Source organism: Martes martes (genome assembly GCF_963455335.1).
Source record: "Martes martes genome assembly, chromosome: 6".
NCBI lineage: Eukaryota > Metazoa > Chordata > Mammalia > Carnivora > Mustelidae > Martes > Martes martes.
In genome coordinates this window covers 33,891,425-33,915,050 of record NC_137893.1, presented here as the reverse complement: position 1 = coordinate 33,915,050, position 23,626 = coordinate 33,891,425, and the positions used below count along the sequence as shown (strand labels likewise).

The window sequence follows — 23,626 nt, the reverse complement described above, 5'->3', positions numbered from 1 at the left end:
GGGTATAACTGAAGGGCATCGATAATTGGATATGAAAGAACACAGCTTTAATAATGAAACACAGCATTGTTCAAATAGTCGAGTCTGTTGAATGTTATTACCGAGAAAAATCTGAAATCTTGTTCAATTTGGTCATTTTGGAGGGAGAAATTTAGGAAATCAAAATGGCATTGCTTTTATTTTAACCTATAAAAAACTGTCATTTCCTCTTTGCATTTGAAGAAATGGATGTGCTTTTTAAAAAACAATTTGCTTTTTAAAATCCATAACCCAACAAATATTTTTCAGTTACAATCTGTGATTTTATTTTGAGAGAAGTTTTTTATTATCTGGAACACAAGTCAAGCTGTACAGGTTGCTGATGCTTATTTTTATTTCACAAGTCAGTGATATTCTCAGAACCTGATGAGGCAACAAGAGGAATCAGTGGTAGTAAGGCCATGTTTTGCATGGGTATCCTTAGTATTAAGTCAAAACCTATCCATCAAATTTCCAAATCTTATCATTTTAACAAGGACTCCTAGATTTGGGAAAGAATATTTGTGGAGCAGATGTTGGGGCTAGTCTACAGTAGATGCAATCACGAGATGACAGATATTTTCTGTGTTCTGTATCATTCCTGGGCCAGGGTTGTGATTACACTGCAGGGCTGGATGGGCAAGAGGTTACTGACGGGCCAGGAGATGCATGGGTGTGGCTTAAACAAAGATAGACTGTATATTAGAAATATGCATGATTGATTAGCAACTTGTGTCGCAGCTGGCACACATCAAGACACATCTCTTGGCTGTGACATACATAAGCTGGGCTGTGGGTTATGTTCAGTGAATACGCAGACCCCAACTGTAAGGCTGCGTACACGTTTCTCCTCCCTTGAATGCAAGGGACCTCAGCGATAGGCTTCAGCCTGCTCGGAATTTTAAAATAAAAGAAATCTCATGTGAACATTGGTCACTAGTTATTAGTATTTGCTTATTTGAGATAGAGAGATAGGCTTGCTAATACAACAGCCAATGTTTGTGCTACCGATGAGAAGAAACCCACCAGGAGGACATCAGAAAGGCTGACACTCATCACTCTCTTGCTACGCCCCTGGCCTGGGAAGTGGTGGAAGAGCCACGAAGTACCCACAGACCCCAGACCGTCCTGTTGCCTCCCACTCATGTCCTCACCACCTAATAATTTGCCTCAAAAATGCAATCACATTTGAATATACCCCCAAATAAAACAGTATTTGTCTTTTTCATACCTTCTTTTCCCTACTACCTTTAGTAGTTAATCTGGGGAATAACCACTTTAGTGACTTAATTAGGGGGCTGGACCACACAGAAAGAGTGAATTTGGGGAATATATAAGGTTTAAGAATTATTGCACTTGAAACACTAGTGTTTATTCCATAGCTAGTGTAGTATTGGGGACACATTTTATGCCTCTTCTTATGTTATTTAACTTGTCATCCACAGTATAAGAAACAAATAGAAGGGAAGAGAGAAGCCAAATAGCCCTAAACCAAAGGAAAATAAATACTATTCAAAAAGATTCCCCAAAGAACAACAATGTATGCACCATAATTCTGAACAGAAGCTAAATTTCAAGTGAGAAGCAGTGTGACAGAAATGAAACCTTTTTAGAAAAATAAAAAAGATTGTCCTTTTACTCAAGAGAGTTTCTTGTTGCTGAGCTATAATTTCCATTCAAAATCACTGCCTCTACCTGGGTGCTTGGATTTTGAAGTTACAGAATGTCGGAGAATGGTGACAGTCTCATAATTAGGACAAAGTATCATTTGCAAAGGTTCTTTGATCTGAATAGCCAATTGATGGAGGAAATAATTCTCTCTTGGACTAAAAATGATATTTTGGGTGGATTGCTACACACACACACACACACACACACACACATATATATATATTCTTCCCCCCCCCCGCCGCCGCCCCCCACCCCACCCCACAGCAGAGCTGGTACATTGCATTCATCCATTAACACTTTCAACTTCAGTCATGATATGACCCGTTTTTCCACTTGGAAAACTGAATGACCACTGGCTTTGCCTTTGTGTGTACGTGTAGGAAGGGCAGAAACAGAAGGGAAGTGAGGGAGGCCAATGAGGTATGAAAAATAGGCTGATTTGAACGATGTTCAGAATTGAAAAGCTATGTTAGAAAGACATGGCATGTTCTGTTTTGCTTAAATTTAGGTAAAGAGAAAAAGCTCATGGACATTGTTTCATGTGCATTCAGGACCTGCTCCCTGCGAGAGACCAGGGACACAATGCAGTCCTTGGCCCAGAGAGCTTAGATTTCGCAGAGGGAGGCTGATCTGTAATCCAAGGGCATTTAGAGTGACAAGGGTTGTTAGAAATCTGCAGAGGGCGGGATGGAGGCACAAAGAAGGAAGTTTGGCCTGAATCAAGGAAGCTGAAAAAATGAAATGGGTTCATTCATTAAGCAAGTGTGTGTTGAACCCCTACCATGTGCCTAGCACTGTTTTAGGCAGCAGGGATAAACCAGTGAATAAAATCGTTCCTTCCTCCCATGGAACATACTTCTTGGGGCTTGGGGGACAAATACATTGTAACTAAGCATTAGGAAAATAAATGCAGAAGATTTACAGATAGTGATGAGTACCAAAATCAAATGGAGTAATGTGATGGAGGGTAACAGGGAGAGGAAGGGGAGTGTGCTAATTTAGATAGGATGGTCACGCAGAACAATGGAAACATGATCTTTCATCCGTAGGAATTCTGCATATATTTCTTCCTCTGTTCGGAAACTGGCTAGTCCTGGGAGGGGCAATCTCTCCCTAGTCAATGACACCCCAAACGACAGAGCATCAGGAATACAGAAAATAAGAAAATACAGTTAATTCACTTCCCTGCCCCACCCTTTGCCAACGTCTGCTCTTCTTTTAGCTATCAGCTCCATGTGGCTTCTCAGAAAAGCCTTTACTAACTTTCCACTCCATATCAAATCACCCATTATGGGCATTTTCAGCTCCATATTCTTCCCTGTGTAGCCTTTACCTCAATTATAATTTGTCATTTATTTGTAATACCTTTTGATCAATGGCTTGCTCTTCCAACAGAGTACATACTCTGTGAGGCCTGGAACTTGCCTATTTTTCCTCATCGTTATATTGCCAATGCCTGATGTAGTCCTGGTACGTGATGAGAATATGTAGCCTATAGAAATGGCTGAAGCCAAGCCAGAGTGGGTGGGATTATTACCCTTTAGGTTGAGAAATCATCAGGGTGTAGATCATGGAAGGCCATGCAATGTTACTGAGTTCTGACATCTAACCATAAGCAAGTGGGAACTCATTAGTGGTTTCTGTCTTTTTTTCTTCTTAATTGAAGTATAGTTGGCATGTGGTATTAAATTAGTTTCAGGTGTACAACATACTGATTCAACAGGTATGTGGTATGCTATGCTTATCACAGTTGTAGCCACCATCTCTCACCATAAACACTGTTACAGTACCATTGACTGTATTCCCTAGGCTGTATGTTTTATCTCTGTGACTTACTCGTTCTATATCCTCCACTCCCCTTCGCCCATTTTGCTCAACCTCTTAACCCTCTTTGCTCTGGCAAGCATCAGATTATTCTCTGTATTTATGGGTCTGTTTCTGCTTTTTGTTTGCTTATTCATTTGTTTTGGTTTTAGATTCCACACAGAAGTGAAATCATATGATATTTGTCTTTATTGGACTTGTTTCACTTAGCATAACACCCTCTAGGTCATTCATGTTGCTGCAAATAGCAAGATCTTATTTTTTTTTAATGGCTAATATTTCTGTGTGTGTGTGTGTGTGTGTGTGTGTGTGTGTGTGTGTGTACCCATCTTCTTTGTCCATTCATGATTGTTTCCATATTTTGGATATTGTAAATAATGCTACAGTAAACATAGGGATGTATATATCTTTTTAAATTAGTATCTTTTTTTTTTAAAGATTTTATTTATTTATTTGACAGAGATCACAAGTAGGCAGAGAGGCAGGCAGAGAGAGAGAGAGAGGAGGAAGTGGTCTCCCTGCTCCGCAGAGAGCCTGATGTGGGGCTCGATACCAGGACCCTGGGATCATGACCTGAGCCAAAGGCAGAGGCTTTAACCCACTGAGCCACCCAGGTGCCCTGCTTCTGGGTTTTTTGAGGGGAGGCAAATAAATACCCAGTAGTGGGATTACTGGATCATATGGCATTGCTTTTTTTAATTTTTTGAAGAACCTCCATACTGTTTTCCACAGTGGTTGCACCAATTTGCATTCCCACCAGCTGTGCATGAGTGTTCCCTTTTCTCCACATTCTTGCCAATACTTGTTATTTCTCATCTTTTTGATGGTAGCCATTCCAACTGGTGTGGGGTGATGTCTCATAATGGTTTTGATTTGCATTTTCCCAGATGACAATTGATGTTGAGCATCTTTTCTTGTGACTGTTGGCCATCTGTGTGTCTTTTTTGGGAAAATGTCTCTTCAGGTCTTCTGCCCATTTTTAAATCAGATTATTAGGGGTTTTGTTTATTTGTTTTCATTTGTATAAGTTCTTTATATATTTCAGATATTAACCCCTTATCACATATATCGTTTGCACATATCTACTCTTCAGTGGGTTACCTTTCCATTTTGTTGATGGTTTCCTTTACTGTGTGAGATCTTTTTATTTTGGCATAATCCCAACAGTTTGTTTTTGCTTCTGTTTCCTTTGCCTGACAAGACATATCTAGAAAAATATTGCTGAGGTCAATATCAGATGTTTTTCTTTGTCTATGTTTTCCAATGTCTGTGTTTTCTTTTTAGGAGTTTTATGCTTTCATGTCTCTGATTTGGATCTTTAATCCATTTTGAGTTTGCTTCTGTGTATGGTGTAAGAAAGCGTTTCAGTTTCATTCTTTTGCATGTAGCTGTCCAGTTTTTCCAACATTATTTATTGAAGACACTGTCTTTTCCCCATTGTATATTCTTGCCTCCTTTGTCATAGATCAATTCATCGTATAAGTGTGAGTTTATTTTAGAGCTCTTTATTCTGTTTAAGTGTTCTGTCTGTTTTTGTGCCAGTACTATCCTGTTTTGATTGCTATAGCTTTGTGTAGTATATCCTGAAATCTGGGCTTGGGATACCTCCAGCTTTGTTCTTAAGATTGCTTTTGCTTTTTGAAGTCCTTTGTAGTTCTGTATAAATTTTAGTATTATTTGTTCTAGTTCTGTGGAAAGCACAGTTGGTATTCGGTAGGGATTTCATTGCATCTGTTAGATTGCTTTAGGTAGTAGGGGCATTTTTACAACATTAATTCTTCCATTTCTTGAGCATGGAGTGTCTTTCCATTTGTTGGTGTTGTCTTTGATTTCATTCATCAGTGTTTTATAGTTGTACAGGTTTCTCACCTCCTTGGTCAAGTTTTTCCTGGGTATTTTATTCTTTCTGGTACAATTGGAAATGGAATTGTTTTCTTAATTTTCTTTCTGCCACTTTGTTATTAGTGCATAGAAACACAATTGATTTTTGTATATTAATTTTGTGTTTTGCAATTTCACTGATTTCATTTGTTACTTCTAATAGTTTTGTGGTGGAATTTTTAAAGCTTTCTATGTGTGATATCATGTTATCTGCAAATACAGTGACAGAGTTATCCATTACCAATTTGGATGACTTTTATTTCCTTTTCTTTTCTGGTTGCCATGGCTACAACTTCCAGTATTATGTTGAATAAAAGTGGAAAGACTGTACATTCCTCTCTTGCTCCTGATGTTAGAAGAAAACTCTCAATTTTTCACCACCATATATGATGTTAGCTATGGGTTTGTCATATTTGGCCTTTATTATGTTGAGGTATGATCTCTCTAAACCTGCTTTGTTGAGTTTTTATCATGAATGAATGTAAAACTATGTCAAATACTTATTCTTTATCTATTGAGACGATCCTATGATTTTTGTCCTTTGTTTTGTTGATGTGTGGTGTATAGTGTTTATTGAGTTGTGGATATTGAACCATCCTTGCATTCCAGGAATAAATCACACTTGATTGTGGTGAATGATCCTTTTAATGCATTGTTGAATGTGCTTTGCTAATATTCATTGAAGATTTTTGCATTTTTGTTCATCTAGGGTATTGGCCTGTAATTCTCTTTTTTTTTCTAGTGTCATATCAGGACAATCCTGGCCTTGTAGAATATATTTGAAACTTTCCTTCCTCTTTCATTTTTTGGAATAGTCTATGGAAAGTAGTAGTAACTCTTCCTTAAACATTTGGTAGAGGACGCCTGGTTGGCTCAGACAGCTGAGCATCTGCTTTCGGCTCAGGTCATGATCCCAGTGTCCTGGAATCAATTCCTGCATCTGGCTCCTTGCTCAATGGGGAGTCTGCTTCTCCCTCTGCCTGCTGCTCCCCCTGCTTGTGCCTGTGTTTTCTCTCTCTCTGACAAATAAATAAATAAAATATTAAAAATAAATAAATAAATGTTTGGTGGAATTTCTCTGTGAAGCTGTCTGGTCCTAGACTTTTGTTTTTTTGTGAGTTATTGATTACCAATTCAATTTCTTTACTAGTAATTGGTGTGTTGAGAGTTTCTATTACTTCCTGACTGAGTTTTGAAAGATTATATGTTTCCAGGAATTTATCCATTTCTTTTTAGTTTGTCCAATTTGTTAGTGTATAAATTTTTTGTAATAGACTCTTATAATTCTTTATATTTCTATGGTGTCAGTTGTTATATCTCTTTTCTTCCTCATTTATTTTGTCCTCTCTTTTTTTTTCTTGATGAATCTGAGTATAGGTTTATTAGTATTAATTATCTTTACAAATAACCAGCTTCTGGTTTCATTGATCTTTTTAAATTTTTTTCATCTCTATTTCATTTATTTCTGCTTCAATATTTATTATTTCCTTACTTCTCCTAACCTTGGGTTTTTTTATTTTTTAGCTTCTTTAGGTGTAAGATTAGATTATTTATTTGAGGTTTTTCTTGTTTCTTGAGGGAGGCCTTGTTAGTGGGTTTTTAACAGATGATCAATATGGTCAGATTCTCATAAAAAGAGAGGTTTGAGAATTTGATACTGGAGGTAGAAATTTAGGACCCTGCTGTAGGAAGTCTGGATAGGAGATGATGAGGGACAGAGTAAGAACTGCTAAAGAGGAAGAGCAAACAGGATTTGGTGAATGACTGGTTATGAGGGAGGAATATGGGTCACGTTTTGAGTTCCTGATGTGCATGGTTGGTTGTGGTCATCCAACCACATCTTCATCCATTCCATACTGTAGAATATCCAAGAGAAGATGTCCTCTTACAGGTAGTTGGAAAAATGAATTCAGAGCTGAGAGAGGTATGGACTGCTTTTATAGACAAGGAAGTCATTAACATATGATCAGTTTACAACTCAACTGTATGTTTTTTGTTTTGGCCATCCTTCTTTTCCCTCACTTAATGGTATAGGTTATTTATTACTTTGATATCTAAAGGGGACCACATTCTTCATTTTGACCTCCTTGCATCAGTGTTGAATCAGGGTTTATGGATGCCAAACAGCAATGCTCAAATATACTTTATTATTCCTTGCCTACCAAGTCCAGTGTCTACTTTTCATGTGTCAAGTTGTGCGTGGTGAGAGCTTTTTATTCATTATCCCCATGATAACCCTGTGAGCTGGTTGAAATTTCCATTTTGTAACTGAGGAACAATGGGAGGTTCACTGATTGAGCAAAGACATGGACAATGGTAAGTGTTAGGGTTGGAATTGAACCAGGTTGACTTGATTGTATGCATGGCCTTTGCTCTTCACCAGTGTGGGTTACCTCCAAGTGCCTCTGGCTGCTGCTGATTTTTTTCTGCCCCTGAATACAATTATTCTTTCCTTTTCTCTGATATAAAAAAGACTTTTTGAAAAAAGATCTAGAATATGTATATGAAAACATTAATAGTGATTATCTCTGCATGGTAATATATGAATGGTTTTTGTTTTCTTTTCCATACTTTTCCTGAATTTATGGAATAAACATTTATTACTTTTTATAACTGGAAACATAATGGCACTATTTATGTAACAGTGATTATTTTCTTCCATGCACAGTATTATAGGTGGGCATTTAATGTAATTTTTTTAAAGATTTTATTTATTTATTTGACAGACAGAGATCACAAGCAGACAGAGAGGCAGGCAGAGAGAGAGGGAAGAGGGCTCCCTGCTGAGCAGAGAGCCTGATGTGGGGCTCGATCCCAGGACCCTGGGATCATGACCTGAGCTGGAGGCAGAGGCTTTAACCCACTGAGCCACCCAGGTGCCCCATTTTTTTCTTTTTTTTTTTTTTTTCATTTAATGTAATTTAATTTAACCATTGCTTCCCACCTCCCCACATCAGATTTATGAGAATCTCTAAAAGCAGCATTATTGGTATTATTTTGCTTGCACAAAGTCTTAGCCAAAAGCACAAGAAATGATGATATTGCTTAAAGCTCACAAAGCGCCAACAAGAGGAATGCATGTTGTAGCATCATGACCTCACTGAAGATGGTTTATCTTTTTTTCCTGATCTTCCTACTTTATACAGTTTAAACTACTGAGTAGCTAAGTATGCATGGCAAAGGGAGTGGAAACCTTTGACATGTATAGAAAGCACTGGAGATTTGGGGAAATTATGGTTTGTTTGTTTGTTTTCAGATTTTATTTATTTTTATAGAGGAGGGAGGGGCAGAGGGACAGGAAGAGAGAGAATCTTAAGCAGGCTCCACACCCATTTCCGGGCTCAGTCTCACGACCCTGAGATCATGACCGGAGCCCAAACCAAGCATCAGACACTCAACTGACTGAGCCACCCACGTACCTGGGAAATTGTGTTTTTAAGTAGAAGAGAAGAGAAATGAGAAGGTAAAGATAGGGAGTAAACTTTTAACTGATGTTTCTCTTGTAAAGGAATATATGTCTCAGTTCATTTCCCTTTTGCTGTTCAGACAGACACTGACACTTGTCCAGTTAGTTTCTTAGTTCTCTACTAATATGAAATATTTGTTAGTTTGCATTTGGGGGTTATGTAAAATTAGACCCTTAGGAAATGAAAACATTTCAGGACTGGGGAAGCAGGCATTCATTGACTACCTTCAAAAGAAATGCAACAGAAAAGAAGCAAAATTAAGGTAAATTAATTCTCTGGTTCTCCATAGTTCTGAACCAGCCTACTTTTAAGCTGAAGGCATCTAATCAGAAGAAACCCAGTATCTCTCTACAAGGAAATAAAGATGCTTGATAAAGAATATTTGATTGCTTCTACGTAATTCATTCCCAAATTTGTAGTTATATATACTTCTTGGCAGGAGAACAACTGGGGACAAGAACATTTTTGCTGGGCTTCACCTGTCCACCTTTAACTTTGCCGAGCTTAGCTGTTTCTGCTTCTGCACATGCTAAGTTACCTCCATGCCGTGCTGCTGGGACTTTGAGCCATGCCTTGGACATGTGCCTGGGGTATTTGAAAGGCACTGACACCACCTTGACTTTGCCCAGCATGCCTCTGGGGGCCTGCAGAGTGATTTACCGGGACGCCAAAGTTATATTCAGGACCCTGAGCAATTAAACTTGCTTCATAGATGTACTGACCAGAAAGAACATTCATTCCTAGGAGTTGGTCCTAAAGTCCTTTATGGAAACAAGGGTGGCATGTTCTTTACTCCCAGAATAAAATTTACCAATCCTAAAATGTAAGATTTGGAGAATAATTTAAGCATTATTTGAAATAATTGGTGCTAGAGTTAAAAATCTTCAGTATTCCTTTGGTAAAATCTGCTGAATGGAAAGCCAGGATATATTGATTGAATGGCAGTGAGTGGACTCTTAGATACTTGAGTTGCAATGGATTTTAGTGGTCATCTGTAGTAAATTTCATTTTAAAGCTAAGCATTTATTCCTTTTCAGTTGTGTTGGCAAATAGAGCCATGAGGAGCCAGAATCTTATGCTGATTCCTGTAGTCATCTGGCTTGACTCCTGTTAGAATATAATTAAAGTGTCATCTCCCCTCCCAAGAAATGGAATCTAAAGTAAAAAAAAAAAAAAAAAAAAATCAGGTAGCCGTGATGATGATGCAGCTGTTACTCAAAGAGCTGTTTTTACAATTTCTTTATTAACATTTTATTCTGGAGAACAGCACTGTCCTGTAGAAACACAATGGGAGCCACATACGTCATTCTAAATTTTTTTAGTAGTTTCATTAAAAAAAAGTAAAAAGAAACGGGGGAAATTAATTATAATGACATAGTTAATCTACTGTATCCAGAAGAGTATCATTTTAACATATAATCAATATAAAATTATTAATGAGGTATTTTACATTCTGCTTCTCTTCTTCCTGGCATTTGGGGTACTTTAACACTTGGAGCACCTCTCAAATCAGACTAGCCATATTTTAAGTGCTCGGGAGCCACTTGAGGCTAGGGGCTACCATGCTGGACAGCACGGATTTAGAATGCAGCCCTTTAAACTTACAAATATTCTGGAAACAAAAACATTCAAATAGAATATAAATATTTTAGAAAGTGTTCTTAATACTCCTGGATGACTAGAAAAGGGGAAAATATGTTGAAAATTACTTAAATAGCTCAGTGGAGTGAAATAGCTATCTGATGGTATTCTGCATTTCTTAAGCTGGTGGAAAATACTGCTCACATATTCAAATTTTCAAGTTAGAAATGGGGGGAAACAGGACATTTATTCTACTTGAAATAAGTTTGCTATCATCAAGCCTGTGTGCCCACTGTGATTCTTGCAGAGTTAAAGAAAGTTTCCACGGGCGTCACGGCTCTCAGGGGGCATTATTTTAGAGCCATGGCTATGAACTTGAGAAGTGGTAGGGACAAGGAAAATCCCCCCCAAATAAGCATTGCTACAGGAACTCCTTGAATAAGAAGGAAATATTGTTATTGGTTGTCTGAACATTTGAGGCTAACAAAAAATAAAAAATAATTATAAATTGTTCATCTTAGGTAGGTTCCATATAGAATTATTCAGGACAGGAATCTTTTCTGAGAGATTCCTTCATTTCCTGAGACCTTATGTGTAAAAAATCTGTGTTTTAATTTCATTAAGTCAGGATGGGTTGTTTTTACTCGAAGACATACTTCATTTGAAGTTTTGGAAAAAGAAGGGTCCATCTGTCTTCTGGAGTTTGTGTCATCAAATCACAACTCCTACTTTACCTGCACGCACATTCTCTGTAGTCGAGCGAACTTCTCGCCTGAGAGCTGTGAAATACAGAAAGAGTAAAAAAATCAATTTTCTTCATTGGTAAGATATTTCTTGCAAAGTAACATTTCAGTCAGTGAAGCCAGAAACTCCTTTCAACCCCTTTATTAAGACCTCTTTAGGGCTCCTGGGTGGCTCAGTTGCTTAAGCGCCTGCCTTCGGCTCAGGTCATGATCCTACAGTCCTGGGATCAAGTTCAGCATGGGGCTCCTTGCTCAGCGGGGAGTCTGCTTCTCTCTCTCCCTCTCCCCCTCCCCCCATATGTGCTCTCATGCTCTCTCTTGCTCCCTCTCTCAAAAATAAATTAAAAAATCTTTTAAAAAAAGATGTCTTTAAATATATGGGTTTTAAGAGGGACAAAGTAAGGAGAAATGATGAATTCTAGAACATGCAGTTCTCTCCCAAAGTCAGAGTTAAAGGCTTTTTTTTTTTTTTTTTTTTTTTAACATTATCAGTGGAGTCCTATTTCCCCCACTCCTGTCATAAAACCTTAGTGAATCAGTCTGAATTTCTTGCCTGCTCTTTCTTGGATTAATTTCTAAGAGATCTTTTTTTCCCCCCATTTTTATTTTTTTGGCACCCAGGAATTAAATAGCTTTAATTACTTGGATCTGTACAGACTTGCTGACCTCTTTAACCTCACTTTGCTGGAGAAGGCAGTGATCGATTTCTTAGTGAAACATCTCTCTGAGCTCCTGAAGAGTCGCCCCGAAGACGTTCTAACGCTTCCTTATTGTCTGCTCCAGGAGGTTCTGAAGAGCGACCGCCTGACCTCCCTGAGTGAAGCGCAGATCTGGCAGGTAAGGGCGCTCTGCGTGGGTCTGCTTTTGGCAGGGAAAAGGCACGGAATGGTTAAAAGTTGAACAGTTGAGGAACAATGATAACTGTTTTGTCTGGTTCGGTTCTCCTCAGGGTCAAAGGCAGAAGTCATGCTCCCTTGGTGGGCAAGTGATTGGAGAACACCAGCCCTCAGGGCTCAGAGGTCTCAGCCCCTGCTCAGCTTAACTCGAGCTGTCAGAGGTGTGGTTTCTCAGACGCTCACTGGGGCTTCCCAAAAACCTAAGGCGGGGGTGGGGGTGGGGGGGTTACATCAGAAAGAGTCAAGAATTTCTTTTCTCCCAGTGAAGATAGTTTCTTAAACTGAATATGAGAAAATCGGATTGTCAAGTGCCATATATGCATATTTAAGACCAATGGAAACAGAATAGATTCTGGGCTTTCCTGTAAACAATTCAGAACCATTTCTTTGTTGCAGCTGAGAGCAGCTGGGACCTTAAGTGAAATGAAGCTCTTCTTGCACTGCAGTGGAAAAATATCCCCCTTTAGTTCATTCTGCATTCATTGCCATTTTCCTAAACCCTGCCTTTCTCCTGACGTAGCATTCTTTCCAAACATCCTTTGTCTAGGGGATGGAGGATGTTTTGTGTTTTCGAGTTGATTACTCAGTTTAAGTCCTTTTCTGCTCATCCCCACTGGCTTTACTTGAACAATCCACCTGGTGTCTTTGGGAAACAGTCAGAGCCCATCTTACCCCTTTCGTTTTACATCGCCCACCTCACTCTCTGAACACTGGCTCGCCATCGTGTTGTACCTTTAAGTTTTCAGGATCAATTTATTTATAGATGGAATACATGAGAGAAAAACAAATAAAATATACATTTTATTTATATACTTTTTTAATATACATGTTCATGCTATTTATATACAGAATACAAGAGAAAATACAAAGTCATCTATCGGTTAGCTGATTGGACACTAAATTCCTGGTATTTTAGCAAATGACATATGGAGAGTACTCTAACTCTGGCCAGGACAGCCAGAGGTAGCTGTTAATTATCCATCACCTGACTCTACTCACTGGTAGTTTTCCTGATGTCTTTCTCTCCCTTATTTCTCTCTTTGCATTACATTAATCAGCAACTTCCTTCTTTACTGTTGCTCCCCCACTGAGGATAAGAGCTATGGTGCTGTGAGGGCCTTCCAGGACCCAGACTCTTCTTGTTGACTTATCGTCACAGTGGGCTTGAAGGATAGTTGTTACCACTCCGTGTTCCAGATGAGCAGAATGGGGTTTCAGTGCCTTCCTGAGGGTTACAGAGCAGAGCTAGCCTACAGATCATGTCTGCAGACACCTGCCCTCATCTCTCTGGTATTCCGTGCTGTCTTGACAAAGAAAATGTAAGGAGAAAGAATAAGCCATACTTTTATTCTGTTTCTTAGGTATTTCTGATAATGTTTATTCAGGCAGAGGTCAAAAGTTGGTGAGGATGAGTTGTTGTTTTGTTTTTTTTGTAAAGATTTTATTTATTTATTTGACAGAGAGAGAGAGAGAGAGAGAGAGATCACAAGTAGGCAGAGCAGCAGGCAGAGAGAGAAGGGGAAGCAGGGAAGCTGCTGGCTCCCTGCTGAGCAGAGAGCCCAATGCGGGTCTTAATTCCAGGACCCTGAGGTCATGGCCGGAGCCGAAGGTAGAGGCTTCACCCACTGAGCCACCCAGGTGCCCCAGGGTGAGTTTTTGTTATGAATTTTAATTACCCGTGGTTCTCCCCTATAAAGGCAAATCATCAACATTTTCTGGTCAATTCAAAATGGGAGATTGCCAAATTTTTCTTCACTTCCCAAAGGGAAAAAGAAAGACTTGGAATGAGTGCTGCACTTAATTATTTCTAACTGAATTGAGATCTGAGCCAGTCATCCTTGTGGCTTCTATCTCTTTTAGTGGCATGGTTGAAGGGACTGCCAGAGACGTAATATGCAAATGTCTGAGTATCCAAAAAAAATTCCATACTGTCCACTTAAGAGTTATCATAATTGCCTCTCTAAAGGTTACCAATATTATCATGTAGAATTTTAAAAACTGCTTTCTGCTGCAGGCAATATCTTTTTTGTACTTGGTCCTCAAGAAAGAATTACAAGACTCACATAAATATGATCAATTTAGGCATTCATCAGGCAATAAGAAACTGTTTTTGCTTTATCTTAGTAAATAAGTAATTCCCTCATACTCAACCCAATAGAGAAAAATTAAATCAGACCAGCTATATTGCCTCAAGTATAGTTAAGTTCATCATTTTTGCTGAGGTTATACTAGTAATGCAATATACCATGGAAGAATCTAATATTCAGCCCAGGGTGAAGATTGGGTATGCCAGAGGATTAGTGTCAGGGTGCTTTATAGGAGTGAATCTTGATGGACAGGCTGGAGACAGATCTACAGAATCTCATTAAATTGCTGAATTGTTCATTACGGAACGTTCTCACTGTAATAAAGTGCTCATTGACTTTGACAAATCCCCATCCCATGTCTTAAAGAACAGTGAAGCAAGGGATGGGAGAGGAGAAAGGAAATTGACACAAAGTAGGACAGGTAATAGAGAAGCGGATGGAGAGTGCTCTTTGATTAATATGTGCAACTAATAACTTAAGGCAAGAGCCCAGTAAACACACGCACACACACACGCGCACACACGCACACACACACGCACACACACGTGCACACATGTTTTACACATATGCTTCTTCCACTGTCAACTGATAATATAATCTGGGACCTCCCCTTTCTTTTGGTAAAAGGTCTCATTTTCATTATTTACCAGATTTCATGCAGTCTGTCTCTGAAGATGTCATAAGAACCTTTCAATTATCCTCACTGAACAAACTCTTTCTTACTTTCTCCTGCTGTCCCTTATCCACTTCCTTTCCTGATAAAATGTGCTGCAGGCTGTGATAACCATTCTGTGTGTGGAATCCCCCAAGACTACGCCTTATATCTGTTCTTTTTTTTTCTCCCCCATCTGACCTTTTTAAACTTTAAGCCTCTTCTCTCACAGAGGGCTTCTTCATCCCCATAAACGGTTTTTTCCTTCCTTCCTTGGCCTGAAACTACTTGGCCTGTTAGGTAACTTCTCTTTACATTCATAGGGTAACATAGACTTGCACTGTATACACACGTTAATGTATAAGGGCACAGAAGTCCCCTCAGAAAAATGCTTTTTTAAAAAATTCAGTCCAATTCAGCTTAGCAATTTAGTTTGATGCTTCAAGGCCAGCGATTTCTAGGTTCCAGATGAAAGACACCAAATTTGTTATGGGGCTCAAAGAAACAGGAGACTAAAAATGAGCAAATCAGCTGGAGAGGAAACGTGGGCATGAGGTCACATACATTCGTGACCTGGCAAATCTCCACCAGTTTTATTTGGCTTTTGGGTCTTAGCTCTAACATAGGACTTTGTTTCAGTAGGGTCTTGTTAAATTTTTCCTGTTAGATTTAACATAGAGTTTCAGACTTCTGATCTGGGGTCCTGCTATAAAACTTGAGTGAAATATGAAACCATTCCATACCACTCCCCTGTATGGGGTCTGTTTTCATTTTCATAGGAAGTTTGGCTAATCCAGTTTTTTCCTGAGGAAAATGCATTCTCTGCCTCTTCTACCCTGGATTCTCTTTTACCTGAATGAAGGCTCAGAGATCACTTTTCATGGGAGTGGAAAAAGACCAAGTATGATGTAAATTCTTGCATTTGTTAGCACACAGAGAAGATGTGGTTCTCCATCCATCACTATTTGTCAGCACCTAGGAAATGCCCAAAACCATGCTGGAGTGTGGAAGGCCAAGTATATGTTTTTTAACTTGGTTTTTCTCTCCCATGCCTCACCCCAAATAAGAAGGAATCTTATGATTTTTAAAAAAATTATTTATCTATTTATTTATTTATTTTTAGAGAGATTAAAAGAGAAAATGGGGGGAATAGCAGAAGGAGAGGGAGAGAGAAACTCAAGCAGACTCTGTGCTGTGTGCAGAGCCCAACACGGGACTTTGTCTCACAACCCTGAGATCATGACCTGAGCAGAAATCAAAATTCGGACACTTAACTGACTGAGCCACCCAGGTGCCTCTGATTTTAAACCATGAGTTCAGTTCTCTGGATTATTATTTCATCTCTGAAACGAGAAGGATATTTTAAAATGGATAAAGATAGTTGATGGAAATAAAAGTGACTGTTTCTTGAGCACCTATTATGTTCTAGGTATGGTGTTAGAAGCTAGATCCTGGGGTAAAAAGCTTTCCAGAAATATTCTACTATTGGGTTAGAGAGATTTAGTTTAGTTTTATCTCTGAATGTGGAGAACTTTGTTTTTTTCTCAATTATTAATTTATTTACCGATTACTCTTTTTAATGAGGAGGACTTACTATAAGAACGATATATACATCAATGCTTTCTGTCATTATTAACCTTGGGTTGAGGGCCTCTCTTTTTGTATTTTAACCAGATAATTCAGTGGTCACATCACCGATGTTAAATGGGATCAGATCTCAGCAGGGACAGTCTCCTTTACCCAGGTCATGTTCTACTTTAGAATGGCAAGAGGGATGAGTCCCCTGATTTGGGGTTGGGGGTAATCATATTTACATTTGTCTTTGACTGTGTGTCCCCAGAGGCAGAGGTTGTACCTGTATGTTTGCATTGAACACTGCCTTGGTCTCTTGCTCTCTATAAATAATAAATAAAAACAATAATGTGGAGTTTTCACATTAAAATGTGTTGAGTATTAAAATGTATCAAATGGATAAGAATACATCCTACTATTCCTACACTGGGCTGTGTTTATTCTAGGAATTGGTATACAAAATGAATTTGGCCTTTTATCTTATTTCTTTAAATTTTTATTTACTTATTTATTTTTGAAGTAGGCTCCATACCCAGCACGGAGCCCAACACAAGGCTCGAACTCACAACCCTGAGATCGAGACCTGAGCTGAGATCAAGAGTCGGCTGCTTAAGCGACTGAGCCACCCAGGTGCCCCTGAGTTTAGCCTTTTAGAACTGCATTTTTCCTTACATTTTTGTTGGAAATTTGGTTCCACAAGTCATACTGTTAGTAACACATTTACTTTATATCTCTAGAGACACCAGTCACACATTGTTTAGAGTAGTCAACAACCTCAGTTGCCGTGTGTTTTTGACAAGCCCCTTGCAGGCTTTTATCTATACCACAAAACCACCCACTTACAGTTTGATTTAGAAGGAGTCCCAGAAGGTGAGCCCAAACAAAAAGCGACTATCCCTTTATGGTGAGAAAGTAGAGACACTAGTGATATACACAGCTTTCATCTTTTTTCTCCTACTTTATAAATGGACCCAAATGTACTTCTGGCCAGGGAGAAGCAAGGACTTTGAACAGTGCTCTGTGTTAAACAGTACTGCCGTAATACTTCGTATTTGCATATCGTATCACAGTTTCAAGAATGCTTCTGCATTTATCATTGCTTTGTTGTCCTGGGGTGCACATGGAAAAACGGAAGTAACAAAGCTAGAGATCAAGTTCATATCTTCTTATCTTGGGCCCTTCCTACTTTGGTCCATAGCTTCTAAATTCAGAGCAGAAACTCAAAAGTACTTGGGAGGTGTATCAAATTAACTCTGTGGCTTTTTTTTAAAATATTTTTTTAAATTTATTTATTTGACAGAGAGAGAGAGAGAGAGAGAGAGATCACATGTAGGCAGAGAGGCAGGCAGAGAGAGAGGGAGAAGCAGCCTCCCTGCTGAGCAGGGAGCCCGATGTGGGGCTCGATCCCAGGACCCTGAGACCATGACCTGAGCCGAAGGCAGAGGCTTTAACCCACTGAGCTACCCAGACGCCCCCCCCCCTTTTTTTTTTTTTAAGATTTTATTTATTTATTTGTCAGAGAGAGAGCAATCGAGAACACAAGCAGGGGGAGGGAAAGAGGCATAGGGAGGAGCAGACTCCCGGCTGAGCAGGGAGCCTGATGTGGGGCTCGATTCCAGGACCCTGGGATCATGACCTGAGTCACGGGCAGATGCTTCACCAACTGAGCCACCCAGGCGTCCCTCCTGTAATTTTAAAAGAATTTTGGAAGGGCTGGATCATTCGTGTTTTCTGTTGTGTTTCCCAGAGATTGAAAGGATAGTGGCCAAGCCTGCCTGCCCCATGTCTGTGCCGTGTTGTTGGTTCTGACCCGGCTCTGTGGCACGCTCTTCATTCCTCCCTTCATTTATTTCAAATACTATTGAGTGACTGCCCCGCCCGATCGTGTGCTACTGAGTCCTACTTTTGCCTGCTCTGTGGTGGGTTCTGGGCAGTCAGAGTGGAAAGGACTGAAGTGGCCCTGCTTTCATGGCTCTTACAGTCTTGATGTGAAGCTTCCCACCTGCTACTCTTTCCCGCCATGCTTGATTCCTTCCCAGTGGGGACTGACCTGTGCCGAATAACGTGCTAATTTGGGGCTTGTTGACATGATCTGGGTACATTGGAAAACGAAATGCTTTTGTTTGGGCATTTCAACACGACATAGCATCCCTTTCCCTTTTCCTCACTGTTTTCTTCATTGTTAATTCTTGTTCATTGTCCCTACCCGCTAAACTGCTTTGCAAACCTCTGTCAGTTAGTGTCGTGCAGTGCAAACCTCAAAGAAATCAGACTGTGGGTGGTCATTTAATCAGAAAATTCTGTGAGTAGCATTCTCATTTTTAACACTTGGACCTTGGTAACTAGAATTGGAATAATGCCGTGGTCTGAAAACTCTTATCCCCAGACAAGACGATAATCTTTCCTTATATTCCCACCCTTCCTCAATTCAATGTCATATACTCGTGGGGCATTACTTTTTTTTCAGATAGGTACTTTCTGGGTATCTTCATGGTATCCCACTTTATTGTTTTACTTCCCTTTCCTTAACCTAATTAAACGTGTACCCTTTCTCGATTTTCTTCCTGAGACATCTGGCATTCCCTCCCTGCTACATACGGTCTTTACTCCAAATGTAAGGAGGATATTTCCCCTTCCTTCTTACAGGTGTTAGGGATGAGAACAAACCGCGGCTCCTTCGCATCCCAAATAGTGCTGTGCCGGGAGGAGGTTTTATCCTCCGAGGGCCCCCAGCTGGACACTGAGCAGCACTGCTAGTTCAGGGCTGGGTGCACCAAGCTTCCAGAGGTGTATTTAGTCATTTGTCCTGAGGTACAGGCAGCTAACTCCTCAGGGAGGACACATTCCAGAGGAGCTTGACTGGTGGCCTTGCTGTTCTCTGCCTGGGCTGTGCGCCTTTGCAAGATGCATGGCACACTCATTTCAGAGGGACTTTGCTTCAGCTAATCCTCAGCACTAGAGCTGTGCGTTGTCAAGTAGCTGTGAGGGGCAGTGATTATCAGAAATTACAGGAGACCTAACTTGTATTTGTGTGCTGCTGTTCTCATGAGGTAATCGGGGGTTTTTGTCCTCTTTTTTTTTTTTTTTTTTTTTAATGAGCACAACAGAACAACAAGGTGATTTATGAGATATGACATATTTATGTTCTCTGCTTCTAATTTTCACTGTGATTCATGTTGTTTCCACACTGATACTTTGTTGGTGCTGCTGTGCGAAGGAAAAAGACGGCTGGAGAATATTATTTCTGCATTGGTGGCCTGCAGTAATATTTGCTGCTGCCTGGGTTATCAGGGATTTAAGAATAAAACCCAACTCTAAGCTATATATGAGGTAGAAACCCTGAGGCTAGGCACAGAAGTTCATTAATAATAGCAACAATAACTATTCTTTACAATCCCAGAAAGCTTCATATTTTAAAAACATTTTTCCATACATAATTTCATTTGAGTTTCTCTTCAGCCTGTTAATGTTGAGAAAGCAAATATTACCCAAATTTTAACAAGTCAGGAAACTAAAGCTCACAGAGGGCAAGGGATTGACTCACTTCACAGTGTATGTTCAACGGAGGTTGCCCTGTATTCTCTTGAAATATATCAGATCCCTAAGAAAACAGAAACCCAAAGTACATGACATGTCTTTTCATACGTCAAAGAGGGTCTATTTATCGATAATGAATAATCTAGCAGTATACATTTCCTAATAAATTACCAGTTTTCATTTTCACCTGTTGAACGGCTTTGTGGAAAGTCACAAACAGGACTCCAGTAAAAGCAGTAAGAGAAATTGTAGCCAAGGGTGTTTCTTTATCAGAGCCTGGAAAATTGGGGCTCTAGGTGGTTTGATGAAGAGAAGTGACTACAGAATTGTGGCTGAGGCAGGGAGCCACCTTGCATTCCTTCGAGGCACAGGTGATGAAGTAGGAAGCACGAAGAGAAGTCCCATAAGGGAGGATCACTTTAAAATCCCATCAAGGGATTTAAATCAGTTTGAAAGAGAACCTGGAGCACCATTATTTTTGCTGCAGCCATACAGACTGTGGTGGGAAGTCTGCAGGCTGTAGGAAATTGGATGGAATGAATGGAAATGAGTAATCATGATATTTTTATTTTATGAACAACCCATTGAAAATTTAGAAATTTAAGTAGCAGAAATTGACAGTTGGATGATAGCTTAAATATGGGGCTTAAGAGAAAAGGAGAGAAAAGTTAATTTTTATTGGACTTGATACATGTTAGTCTCTTTCCAGAAGAAAGGAGGCTGTGACCCATATCCTGCATCCCAGACTATTTCTATGGGAATCTGTACTGGGCCAGCTGAATATCCAGAGGCCCCGGAGGCCATAGGGATTTCCCGTTCTGGGCATTCTAAGGGACAAGATCTAAAATTAACCATGGAGTGGCTCAGAGGCTCCAAAATGATTTATATTCGAAAGAGATGTAGATGCCTCGACATTGATTGTTGAATACTGACATTCCTACCCACTGCTTCTCCTGCTCCTGCCTCCCGAACTTTAGCTTCAAGTAAAAATAAAAAACACCTCAACTTGGCACATCCAGAGGAGAAGGGTGTCCTTTCTAGGGTAGATGACAGTCATCGGCAGCGTTCATAAAGATAATTCTCAGACTTCTTTTGTGCCCACGCTACAGAGCCATACATTGTCTGGGTTGAGGTTTTACTCCCTGGTCTGACCACCACTTTGTGACTTGGGGTGGTACATTGGAGGAATGGAAACAGACTTTGATGTTCTGACAAAACATAACCAGGAAGAAAAATCCTCTTAGGAAAAAACAATTCTTTATGAATTCTAGAGATAGATATCAAAAATTCTGGACATTACAACAGCCAAACTATGAAAAGAACCTAGATGTCTATCAATAGATGAATGGATAGAGATGTAGTAATTATATACAATGAAATACTATACAGCCATCAAAAAATCAAATCCTGCCATTTGCAATGATGTGGATGGAACTAGAGGGTATTATGTTAAGTGAAATAAGTCAATCAGAGAAAGACAATTATCATATGATCTCCCTGATATGAGGAATTTGAGAGGCAGGATGGGGGGGGAGGTAGGGTAAAATGAAACAAGATGGGATGGGAGAAGGAGGCAAACCATAAGAAACTCTTAACTCAGGAAACTGAGGGTTTGGTAGTGGAGGGGGGTGGGAGAGATGGGATGGCTGCATGGCAGACATTGGGGAGAGTATGTGCTATGGTGAGTGCTGTGAATGGTGAGTGCTGTAAGACTGATGGTTCAAAGACCTGTTTCCCTGAAGCAAATAATACAATATATGTTAATTTAAAATATATATCAAAAAATATTTTAAAAATCTGGAACTTGCTTCCCTTTTGTCTGGAGGGAATATTACGTATCAGTGTCAGTAAATGACACAGACATTACTTATGCTTCAAGGATAGAAGCCAAAAGGAGCCCTGCAAGCTAGAGGTGGAGTGTACACATCTTTGTGTGTGTTCTTGTTGATGAGAAATGCCCACATGCTACCTCCTCTGACCACACAAGGAAATCAGGTAATTGAAGGAGTGATGGATGGTGCTCTGAAGTTTAAACGTTTTAGAAGGACCTATCTTATTAACACTTTAAAACAAGTGAGCATAATATCATTAATTTTGATTAATTCATTTGCTCTTAATATAGCTTTTAATTTGTAATTCTATGTGAATTACAATGTAATTTGGCATTAATTATACTAAATTGACTATAAGTCAGCCAATCACAATGGGAAATTACTCACAGCTGAAAGTAAAACGGAACCTTTCCATCCAGAAAGGACAGCACTTTGTTAGGAGGCAAACACAATTTAGGCGTCCCTCTCTTTGGCTGTGCGAATGACATTGGACTTGGGGAGGACTGTGAGCGGTTTCGTATTCTGCCCACTTCTGGGACTATTCACTGTTTGGAGTGAGACCCAATTAAATAATAAACAAAGGGGTTGATTTATCAGATTTGCCAAAGAAGAACAATCTTTCTGCCCTCCTCATTTCTTGCAAGATTTAGGCCACATAGAGAGACTGTGTGGTATGTGAGAACAATCAGTTCCATACTTCTTGGGTTTTGGCGGTTAGGATAGGCACTTACCCAGGTTGGCTTGGATTTCGTCTTCATGCTCTGTGAGCCATTGGGAAATCTGTTTCAAATTCCTTACGAGGTCAGTATCCTGAAGTCACTCCTCTTTGGTCAACACACAGACTGCCTTCTGAGCAAAGGAAGTCATGCCTTAAAAAGCCAATACCATGGGGCGCCTGGGTGGCTCAGTCAGTGAAACATCGGCCTTTTGCTCGGGTCATGATCCTAGAGTCCTGGGATCCAGCCCCAGGTCAGGCTCTCTGCTCGGCAGGGAGTCTGCTTCTCCCTCTGCCCCTCACCCCACTTGTGTTCTCTCCCTCTCACTCTCTCTGCCTCTCTCTCTCTCTCAAATAATAAATAAAATCTTAAAAAAAAAAAAAAGAGCCAATACCACACTGGGAGAAGAACTATCCATCAGGCGATGATGCAGTGTCTGTCACTGGGACAGCTTGCTGGAGATGCCAGTGTACACAGGGAAAGTAAGTGGCCACCGGAGAGTATAGGCCCTTGAAAAATCCTTGTGAGGGAACACTTCGTCAGATAGCTTCCTCTGCGATTTGTCTCTTAAATAACAATCAAAACAAACTTTGAGGTGCTGCAGAAAGAAAGTCATAGGACAGTCAGCAGCATCCTGCTTGAAGTATATTTCACGTAGGTAGAACTGTGGGAATTTTGCACAATCTGTGTACATTTGTGGTGACCCGTGGACTCATAAAAGATGTCTAGATGTGAGGGAACAGATTTTGCTGAATATTGCATGGAAAATTTCGGGCTGTGTTTAATAACTGTTAATGATATATCCCTCAGCCATTCTTTCTTTCTTTTTTTTTTTTTTTAAGATTTTTATTTATTTATTTGACAGACAGAGATCACAAGTAGGCAGAGAGGCAGGCAGAGAGAGAAGGAAGGGAAGCAGGCTCCCTGCTGAGCAGAGAGCCGGATGCTGGGCTCGATCCCAGGACGCTGGGATCATGACCTGAGCTGAAGGCAGAGGCTTTAACCCACTGAGCCACCCAGGTGCCCCTCAGCCATTATTTCAACTCACAATCTAACAAATAAAATGGCGTTAAGTTTTATATAAAAATTTTGAGTGGAGAGGTTAAAAACTACCCTGCATCTTGAGCCAGCAGCCACCCCATCCCCCAT

General features: G+C 39.9%; 1 protein-coding gene across 7 annotated transcripts in view; it reads left to right on the top strand.

Moving 5' to 3' along the window:
* KLHL32 (kelch like family member 32) overlaps positions 1–23,626 on the top strand; it is a gene marked incomplete at both ends in the record, with an annotated part of 191,901 nt that overhangs the window by 90,855 nt on the left and 77,420 nt on the right. For 5 of the 7 annotated variants that reach the window (XM_080806597.1, XM_080806596.1, XM_080806595.1 and 2 more), the window contains one exon: positions 11,807–12,022. The exons of the other annotated variants lie outside the window; for them this stretch is intronic. In XM_080806597.1, the coding sequence (XP_080662723.1) occupies positions 11,807–12,022 (216 nt within the window). The remainder of the gene's footprint in view (positions 1–11,806; positions 12,023–23,626) is intronic. 7 annotated transcript variants of the gene reach the window in all.